Source organism: Sus scrofa, chromosome 5 (assembly GCF_054392235.1).
Source record: "Sus scrofa isolate SSC_HxYL_T2T_F1_AM1 chromosome 5, Sscrofa_HxYL_maternal_Yorkshire_Landrace_v2.0, whole genome shotgun sequence".
NCBI lineage: Eukaryota > Metazoa > Chordata > Mammalia > Artiodactyla > Suidae > Sus > Sus scrofa.
The window spans coordinates 12,138,571-12,149,068 of record NC_139387.1 but is presented as its reverse complement, the minus strand read 5'-3'; the positions used below and the strand labels follow the sequence as shown (position 1 = coordinate 12,149,068).

At 53.6% G+C, this 10,498-nt stretch overlaps 1 protein-coding gene across 1 annotated transcript; it reads left to right on the top strand.

Annotated features, from left to right (window-relative positions):
- Positions 1 to 690: 690 nt before the first annotated feature.
- HMOX1 (heme oxygenase 1) lies at positions 691 to 9,806 on the top strand. Its single transcript, NM_001004027.1, is given in 5 exon segments — positions 691 to 787; positions 2,108 to 2,228; positions 5,285 to 5,776; positions 8,304 to 8,403; positions 9,065 to 9,806. Coding segments are annotated over 5 exon segments (867 nt in total). The 5' UTR covers positions 691 to 764; the 3' UTR covers positions 9,196 to 9,806.
- The last annotated feature ends 692 nt before the right edge of the window (positions 9,807 to 10,498 follow it).

Here is a 10,498-nt window from a genome sequence, read left to right as displayed (position 1 = left end):
GACTCCTGGGTGTCAGGTCCCAATGTCCTGCTTTATGTGTGACCTTGGGCAAGCCCCTGCACTCTCTCCAGAGCCTCAGTTTCCCTGCCTGTAAAATGGTACTGCTCTACCCCACAGTTGTTGGGATGGACCTTGAACGCAGTACAGTCTCTAGCACATAGTAGGTGCTCAAGTAAAAAGAAGAAAAAGAAACCCTAAAAGGACATTTAAAGATAGTGAGTGCGAGCGCATGGGCTGCCAGCTGAGGGTCCAGGAAGAAGGGTCCCAGAACGGGGGAGACGACTGCAGGCAGGGTTTGAGGTGCAGAAGTCCCTGAGGTCGCCCCAGCCTCCCGCTCAGAGAAGCGCTGCCTCCCAGCTCTGTGGCACCATTCAGATCCGTGGGGGTGCCCAAGTCCCATCGCTGGGTGGGAGGCTCTGGGAGGGACAAAATCACACTACTTACTGCTCAGATTCCTAAAGTATCTTTTGTTTTGTTTTTAGTGTCCTGTTTTAAACAGCTCTGTTTTCCAAGGGTCATATGACCGCTCCTCCTCCACCCCCGCAGGCCAGGGGCGGGTGGGGCGCGGGCCGCCGTGGGTGTTGCAACGTCGGGCCACAAAGTGGGAGATCAGCTGTCGGGCGGCGGCCACGTGACCCGCCCCGGGAATAAATGGACCGCGCGGCCAGCGCTCGGCACCGTCGGCCTCCCGCCTCCTCGACCCCGTCGCGAGCTGTCGGAGCAGCCAGCCCCGGAGCCCTCCCCGAGCGCCGCGCCGCCGCAGCATGGAGCACTCACAGCCCAACAGGCAAGCGCGGGGCAGTCGCTGCCCTCCCGCCGCCGAGCTCCCGAGGCTGAGCCGGGAAGCAGGAAGCGACCTCGCTGAGCGGCCAGTCACTTGGGCTTTGGCGTGCGGAGGCGCTGGGTTCCGATCTTGCCCCGTGGGGTGGTTGGAGGGATGAAAGGCGATTTTACAGCCTGGCGCCCTGGCTCAGGATGGGCGACCCGGCGGGAATGTTACTATGCGATCCAGCTTAGTTTGGGGCTTTGGACGTGTGAGTGTGTTTGGAGGTGGCCGTGGGTGTAATCCGGGATCCTGGGGCTGCCTGAGCCTGGGTGAGAGAGCCTGGGCTTTCTACTAGGGCCGCCTCCTGGCCACATCCACCTCTCTCGCTAGCTGCTGAATGCCTGAATGCCTGTCCGAGTTCGGGTCCCCATTTGCTGATGAGGATGGCACACACAGTTGAGGGAGGCAGGAAGGCCTCCGTTTTCTGGCTAACTGGGATTTGCACCCTGGTCTGTCTAATGTCAAGTCTGGCTCCTTCTCTTCTTCCAAGAATTTGATCACAGTAGAGCAGGGGATGGGGTTCCTGGAAGGGGTGCTGCTGGAGGGAAAGGAGAAATGACATTTCTGTGGGAGGTGGATAGGGACAAATGGCAGAAATACTCCCAGAAAGGGCTTTTTTTTTTTTGAGTAAAGCTAACTTTACTTAGGCTTTTAAACTCAAACTCTTGTGATGAACCTAACTTTAAAAAGGATCATGAGATTTGTACCTGAAACTTCAACACAGGTAGAGAATTAAATCATGGGTCTAAGTGCCAATCAAAGCAATTACAGTGTTGAATATGAGTGTTCACCCTGCCCCCTGCTGCTGCTTCCTGGGCTGTGCTGCCTCCTTCTCTCCTCCACTGTGAATAACCGGTACCAGGATTTTCCTAGTTTTGTTGGTTTTTTTTTTGTTTTTTTTTGTTTTTTCCTTGCCCCGCCTGTGGCACGTTAAAGTTCCAGGGCCAGGAATCTAACCCGCACAACAGCAGCAACCTGAGTCACAGCAATGACAACCCTGGATCCTTAACCTGCTGAGCCACCAGGGAACTCCCCAGGATTTCTCTCTTGGTTTGGGGGAAATTACATAGTATTTTAATGACCGACAAGTGCGGATGGGCTTGCACCTTAAGGCAGTTGAAGGAAGCTGTGTATTAGGTGGGAGTCTGGATTTCAGCAGAGGAGCCTGATGCAAGCCGAAATCTCTTGAAGGGCTGTGGACAGTACCCTCAGAAGCACCAGCGTTGGGAAGAACCCTGCTCGTAGCCACCCCCTTGCTCACTGCCCTCCCCCCCTCTACAGCATGCCCCAGGATTTGTCAGAGGCCCTGAAGGAGGCCACCAAGGAGGTGCACGTCCAGGCTGAGAATGCCGAGTTCATGAAGAACTTTCAGAAGGGCGAGGTCACCCGAGAAGGCTTTAAGGTATGTGTCGTGGTGGTTCCAGCCGTGACGGAGGGTAGTATGATGGATGTGGGTGTGAGGCTAAGGCTAGTGGTTTAAGTGGGGAGGGGAACCAGGAATGCTGAGGGGCCAGATGAGCATATTCGAGGGCATCATTTTACAGATCATGCCATTGAGGCACAGAGAGGGAAGGTGACTTACCCAAGGTAACACAGCAAATTCACAGCCGTCTATGGGGTGTTCTGGAGGGCCTGGGGCAGTAGTGCCATTAACTGACCACCCAGTCCGTACTTGGCATTTTACACACTTGGTTTCAATCTGTACCTCAACCTTGTAGGGAAGATGAGGAAGGAAAGGCTCAGAGAAGTTAAGTAACTAACAGAAGGTCACATAGCCAGTAAGTAAACGAGGAAGGCCAAACACAAACCAAGGCAGAGCTTGTGCTTCTGACCTAATTCTCTGCCTCTGAAGGCAAATGGCGCATATGGGTTCATCCATTTCCTAAGAGTAAGACTGTGGGCACCTCGTGTGACCGCTCGAAGGTACCTTGTCCTGATTCGTGAAATGAGATTTGCCACCTGCAGGGTTTTCTTAAGTGTCCACTCTATGGGAGGCACTGGTTTTGCAATTTCTCAGCACAGTTGTGAAATTCATGCAAATGGAAGAAACGTGACCAAGAACCAGGCAGGTGCAGGGCGTGAGAAAAGGCTTATTCCGGTTGCATGGTGGGGGTGGGGAGCGGTAGTCCACCACGCCTGACACCCCCGCCTTTGGCTCAGTGGACCCTTCCCCACACTTCCAACATGAGAGGCCCCTCAGTGAAGGGAGATCGAATGTGCCATTTTAGGGAGTTGGGGCCCCGGGCTATGTCTGGTGGGTGCTGGGTCTAGTCCTTGCTCCCCCATTCCCCACCCCACCCTCACCTAAAGCTTCCCAGTTGCAGCGGTGTGGCTGGGGGCAGTGGGAGTGGGGCATTGGCTGCTGGAGTGCCCCATCTCCAGCCGCTATAGACTTTGACTCTCACTTCTCAGCCCCTGAGTTCAAAGTCAGCACAAAGATCCATGAGAGAACACAGGGCTTGCTCAGACTGTGCTGATGGAGGCAGCATGCGTGACATCTCAGCCTCTGATATGAGTGCTCTGTGCCCGGCTGCACCCAGCGCTTTGCCTGTGGCCCTGCTCGACCCGCACACCAGCCCCATTGAAGCATGTGGTCAGCTGACCTGTCTTTGCAGGGCGGGGACCCGAGGCTTGAGACCTCACATGGCCCACTCAGACCACACATGGCCCACCGAGGGCCCGTGGCTTGCCTACGGTCACAGAGCTGAGGCCTGGCCGAGCCGAGTCAGAACCAGGTCGGTCACGGTCGAAAGCCCAGGCTGCCTGGCGGTCCACCCCGGTGATAAATGGGGCTGCGATGACGGTTTATGGCCCAGAAATCACCTGGAAACCTCAGCCAGAACATCTAAACTTTGTCCTCCTTCGAACTGCAGAATTAATGTGTAACGGGAGTTCCCTAAGCCAAAGGGCCCTGGGCCTGCCCCCCTGCCCACCTTCCGAGGTGGTGGGGTTCAGCGGGGGCCTCTGGGAAGGAGGATCGCACCCCGCAGACGGCCACCCAGAGGTCAGAGGCTGGGGATGCCTGGCATCTCCTTTCACTGGGTTTCTGCCTTGCTCCTGGGCTCGGCTCCCCTTTCATTTCTTACCAGCTGTGTGACCTCCATGGCTCATACCCTCTCTGAGCCTCACTTTCATTTTCTGTACAAGGGGGATAGTGATTCCCTTGTGGGCCTTTCCCAGGGATTAAGTGAGGCTGCATGGCCTTGGGTCCAGGGTGATAACAACAGTTTCAGGCTCAGAAAGCTCATCATGGGATTTTTCTCCTGTGACCCTCCCTCTGGCTGCCATGGGGGGAGGTTTGGAGGGGCAAGTAGGAGGTGGGAGCCCAGCCTGGGAGGTGAGGAGGGTGTCTCTGAAGGCAGTAGTGCAGAGGGGGCTGAATGAGGGGTTTTTGTTTTTTTAATAATGGCTGCACCTGCGGCCGATGGAACCTTCCGGGCCAGAGACTGAATCCAAGCCGCAGCCGCAGCAACGCTGGATCCTTTAAGGCACTTTGCGGGGCCAGGGATTGAACCCGTACCTCTGCAGCAACCTGAGCCACTGCAAGCAATCAGATTCTTAACCCACAGAGGCCCAGTGAGAGCTCCCTGGATGTTGGGGGGGGGCATTCTTTTTAAAAAATTTTTTTTATTATAGTTGATTTACAATGTTCTGTCAATTTCTGTTGTACAGCAAAGTGACCCAGTTAAACATACATATATGTGGGTGTATATATGTATGTGTATGTATATATATGCATACATTCTTTTCTTATCTTTAATCATGTTCTATCACAGTGAGCGGATATAGTTCCCTGTGAACTCATTGCTTATCCCTTCTAAATGTGATAGTTTGCATCCACTAACCCCAAACTCCCTGTCCATCCCACTCCAGCCCTACCTCCCCCTTGGCCACCCCAAGTCTGTTCTCTATGTCTGTGAGTCTGTTTCTGTTCTGAAGATAGGTTCATTGGTGCCAGATTTTAGAGTGCAGATAGAAAGAAGTGGTATCGTATGGTACTTGTCTTTTTTTTTCTGACTTAACCTCACTTAGGATGGGAATCTCCAGTTCCATCCATCATGCTGCAAATGGCATTATTTTGTTCTTTTTCTTTTTTTATTTGTGTGTGTGTGTGTGTGTGTGTGTGTGTGCGTGTGTGTCTTTCAAGGGCCGTACCCACAGCATATGGAGGTTCCCAGGCTAGGGGGTGAATCAGAACTGCAGCCCTTGGCCTACGCCACAGCCACGCCAGATCCAAATTGCCTCTGTGACCTACCCCACAGCTCACAGCAATGCTGGATCCTTAACCCACTGAGAGAGGCCAGGGATTGAACCTGCGTCTTTATGGATATCAGTCAGATTCATTTCCACTGAGCCACGACAGGAACGCCTCTTTTGTTCTTTTTTAAAGGCTGTGTAGTATTCCACTGTGTCTCTGTCCCACATCTTCTCATACCGACCTGCTCACTCTGGTTGCAGCTGGTGATGGCGTCCTTGTACCACATCTACGATGCCCTGGAGGAGGAGATTGAGCACAACAAGGAGAACCCGGTCTACACGCCCCTCTACTTCCCGGAAGAGCTGCACCGCCGGGCCGCCCTGGAGCAGGACATGGCCTTCTGGTATGGGCCCCGCTGGCAGGAGGCCATCCCCTACACGCAGGCCACCAAGCGCTACGTGCGGCGACTGCAGCAGGTGGGGCGCTTCGAGCCCGAGCTGCTGGTGGCCCACGCCTACACCCGCTACATGGGTGACCTGTCTGGGGGCCAGGTCCTTAAGAAGATCGCTCAGAAGGCCCTGGACCTGCCCAGCTCCGGGGAGGGCCTGGCCTTCTTCACTTTCCCCAATGTCGCCAACGCCACCAAGTTCAAGCAGCTGTACCGCTCCCGAATGAACACTCTGGAGATGACCCCCGAGGTCAAGCAGAGGGTCCTCGAAGAAGCCAAGACCGCCTTCCTGCTCAACATTCAGGTGAGGGTCTGGGCGCCCAGCCGCTGCTCCAGGAATATTCCTCGTAGAGCAGGGGAGGGGACCGAGGGTCACGGGTAAAGGCTTAGGGGTCTGTGCTGTGGTTCTGCCACTTACCGGCTGGGTGATCGTGGGCAGATGCCCTAATCGCCCTTTGCTTCAGTTTCCCCACGTGCAAAATGGGGATGGAATGCTTCCTACGTCGGGGTTGTCATGAGGGTTAAGAGAGTTTGAAATAACAGAGTCCCCGTGGCCGGGGCTGGCCCAGGGTCAGCCCCTCTAACATGAGCTACTGTTCCTACGGGGCGTGCGTGTCACCGCTGCAGCACTCTGTGACAACATACAAGTTGCCTGTGCGCTTGTGCACAGCCAGGTTGGCACGGCCGAGGTCACGGGTGCCGCAGACGTGGCCTCTGGGCCTCTCAGCCCAGCCAGCGGCAGGAGGCATCTTTCTACAAGCACCCCAGATCCCGGGGGCTGTGGGCTTCGAGCAAGGCCCTGCCTTGAAGGATGACTTCCTGGACGGGGCAGGGGCAGGAGGGTTCCCAGTGGCGGTGAGGTTCCTTCTAACCCAAAAGTTGTAGAACCCCGTCTCCCCTCCTCCCACCTGGAGGCCCTGTGAGGACAGCCTCCTTATGCCCAGCCTGGGGCCTCAGAAGAGACTGGTCAGGACTCTTTTTTTTTTTTTTTTAATTTTAGTTTTTTTTTTTTATTATAGTTGATTTACAGTGTTCTGTCAATTTCTGCTGTACAGCAAAGTGGCCCAGTTACACATACATGTATACATTTTTTTTTCTCATGTTATCTTTCATCATGTTCCAGCACAAGTGATTAGACACAGTTGCCTGTGCTATAAAGCAGAATCTCATGGTTTATCCACTCCAAATGCTACAGTTTGCATCGACTAACCCCAAACTCCCAGTCCATCCCAGTCCCTCCCCCTCCCTCTTGGCAGCCACAGTTCTGTTCTCCATGTCCATGAATCTGTTTCTTTTCTATAGATAGGTGCATTTATGCCATATTTTAGATTCCAGGTATAAGTGATATCATATGGTATTTATGCCATATTTTAGATTCCAGGTATAAGTGATATCATATGGTATTTATGCCATATTTTAGATTCCAGATATGTGATATCATATGGGTATTTATGCCATATTTTAGATTCCAGGTATAAGTGATATCATATGGTATTTATCTTTCTCTTTCTGCCTTACTTAGTATGATAATCTCTAGTTCCTTCCGTGCTGCTGGAAATGGCATTATTTTGTTCTTTTTTATGGCTGAGTACTATTCCACTGTATCTCTGTTCCGCATCTTCTTCATCCATTCATCTGTCAATGGACATGTAGGTTGTTTCCATGTCTTGGCTATTGGGAAGAGTGCTGCAGTGAACATAGGGGTGCCTGTATCTTCTTCTTTTTTCTTTTTTTAATTATTTAAAACATTTTAAAAACCATAGTTGGTTTACAATAGTCGGTCCATTTCTGCTGTGCAAGCAAAGTGACCCAGCTGTATATGTATCTATTTTTTTTCCCCACGTTATCCTCCACTATACCCACAAGTGGCTGGGTATAGTTCCCTGTGCCCTATCTTTTTCTTTTTTTTTTTTTTTTAAGCTATTTCTTGGGCCTCTCCCACGGCATATGGAGGTTACCAGGCTAGGGGTCTAATCGGAGCTGTAGCCACCGGCCTACGCCAGAGCCACAGCAATGCCAGATCCTTAACCCACTGAGCAAGGGCAGGGACCGAACCCGCAACCTCATGGTTCCTAGTCGGATTCGTTAACCACTGCGCCACGACGGGAACTCCTGCCCTATCTTTTTCAATGAACGTTTTGTCTGGTTACATGCCCAGGAGTGGGATTGCTGGATCATATGGTAGTTCTATATTCAGTTCTCTCAGGTACCTCCATACGGTTCCCGCAGTGGTTGTAGCCCGTTTATACTCCCACCAACCGTGTAGGAGATCGGAGCACTTGTTAATGGAGGGGTGCCCTTCCCTTGCATTCCCCTAAAAAAAAAAAAAAACAACATCACCCACGAAATCTGGTCCTCCAGAAAAATCTGTGACTGTCAGAGAGGTGTTGTAGGAAGAGTGAGAGGCTCGGAGCCTGCGCCCCTTTGGAGGCTGGCTCTCGCCCCCTGACCTCTGGGTTAGCCTGGGCCCCGGGAGCTGCAGCTTCCTCATCTGTAAAGGCTGGCTAACGAACATAGCATCACACACTCACCAAGGGCGAATCTCACCAAGAGAGGTGAGTGAGGACGGCGGGCTGCAGAGTGTATACACTAGGGGACCACTCATGAAACAGCACCTGGCAGGGGGACCCAGGACGGCTCTTATTGGGGAGCATCTGGGGAGGAGCAGGCAGGCGAGTCAGATGGACTTGTGCCATCTGGTGACAGGCACACGGATGTCAGTAGTTCCTCTACGATTTTTTTTGTTCTAATGTTTTATCACCCAGCCTTAAGCCTACCTTCAGCCAGCCTGGCACCACCTCTCACGGGGACATACCGCTTTTGTCTTGCAGCTGTTTGAGGAGGTGCAGGAGCTGCTGACCCAGGACACTAAGGACCAGAGACCCTCGCAGGCATCCGACGTCCGCAAGAGGGCCGGCAGCCGGGTGCAAGGTGAGGGCCTCCAGGGGGTGCTGTTTCCCCCGGGCTCCGTGGGAGGGCACATGGCCCAGGTGGCTGGCTCCAGTATCTCTGGACTCTTCTGTTCCCGTGTGTTAAATGAGCAGTTGTTTGGGGGCAGGCAGAGGGCCTGGGGCCAGCCTTCAGGGGATGACTTTGGGCAAGCCTCAGTCTCCCCGACTCTAGAATCAGGGAAGTGGAGGAGTGAAGCTCAGACACCTGCTTAGCAGCCACCCCAGGCCTTTGCTCCTGGTCCCACCCTTGCCCACCCACCCTGCGGCTTTCTCAGGTGTGCCAACACCACGTGAACCCCTCTGCTGGCAAGACTGAGGCCAGGAGTGTTGAAATGTGGCCGGTCCTGATGGGATTGGCTCCTGGTGGGGGTGAGGGGACTGCCTGTACACACCAGTTTTCAAAGCGTGGCTCCCCTGGGCACCCCTGGAGGGTACTTCCTCACAGTGTGTCTGAAAATGGAAGAATGGACAGCTTGGAGCAGTAGTAAGCTCACTGTCTTTGGAGGTATCCAAGCATTGGCTAGAGGGCTGCTCGTGGGCATGGAGCTGGGACTGTCGCAGACACTGCTGCGGCCCCTCTGCTTTATTTTTCTGTGGCCTCTGGCCTCCCAGTGTTGACGTTGTCCCCTTTTCTCTTTCAGACTCCACTCCCGTGACAACCCCCAGGGGGAAGCCGCAGCTCAGCGTCCTCTCCCAGGTGCCGCTCGTCCGATGGGTCCTGACACTCAGCTTTCTGGTGGCAACGGTCGCCATGGGGCTTTATGCCATGTGAATGCAACCCTGTGAATGCAACCGTGCTGGCTCTTGGGGGCTGTGAACTCTGCCTGGAGAGGGATGGTCTCTTGACTGGCTTCCTTGTTGGGCATGTGGGGGTCGGGGGAGGCTCTGAGGGCCCCTGCCCTCTCCCTGCGTCTCTCCCTCTTGCTGGAAAAAAGGAGTCTGTGGCATCTTTCCCAACCAAGAGCACATGCAGCCAGTGCCCTGAACTTCAGAGAGGGACAAGGGGTCCAGCATGGCCCCCTCGCACCCTCCCCGTCCCGTTCCTGCAACAGAGCCCAGAGAATGGAGCCAGCCAGAAGCCGCAGCTGTTTCTGAGCCTCCAAACACCGCGGGTCCGCGGTCTCCCTTTTGACGTGCCTTGACTGCCTTCCTGTGGGCCGTGGCAATTTTTATAGAACTGTGCAAAGATGTTGTGTCTCGTGTTTCCGTCTTGTTTTTGTTGGAGCCACTCTTCGTTCCCGGCTCAGCCTGAACTGTGGTATTTTGTTGTGTTCTGTTTTTATAGCAAGGTGGGGTGAGGGGTGGGGAGGGAGCTGTTTTAACAGCACTGTGGCCTTGGTCACTAACTTTTATGTGAAGTAATAAAGTACATGGCCTGATAGTACCTCGAAGTGTTTTTTTCTTGGGTTCTGTTTCCCTTGGGGAGCTGACCTTGTCCTTACTCATTTCTTGAAAGCCCAGTGGGGAGGAGGGGTGAAGGGGGTGACAGGAGCTGGTTTGGGGTGTCTTGCTCTATTCCGAGGATGTGGTGGGCAGGTCTTTGTGATGAGACTCGGCTTTACTGAGGATGGGATTCCCTGTTAGGCTGAGATGAGCAGATTTCGGAAGAAAATTTGTGTCCTGTCCAAGTGACTCTTAGAGACTGGGCGAAGATCCCTGGTTCAGATGCCTGCTTCTTCACTTTGCAGCCCTGCCTTTGAGGTTAGTAAGTAGCCTTTCTGGAGCTCAGTTCTGTCACCTTGGTGAGACTCAGCTCACCTGCCTGTCTAAGAAGCAAAGGAGATGCGTGTAACAGGCACGCCACTAACTCCTATCATGAAACCGGGGAGATCCGTGTTCTGCGATTCTTGCTAAATGCTGTGCTAGTCACCCCACAAATTGTCATCTCATTTGATCCTTGGGAGAAGAGCTGTGAAGAATGTTACAGCTCTCTGAGGCTCAGGAAGGATTTAAACCAGGTCTGGCCAGCTCCAAACCCAGAGCTTTCCCACTGCAATCTCCTGAAAGCCACTGAAATGGTAAAAAAATGCAGCCTCCCGATTTGGGGGCGTGAAAGGCCCTTGGTGAAGGTGTGT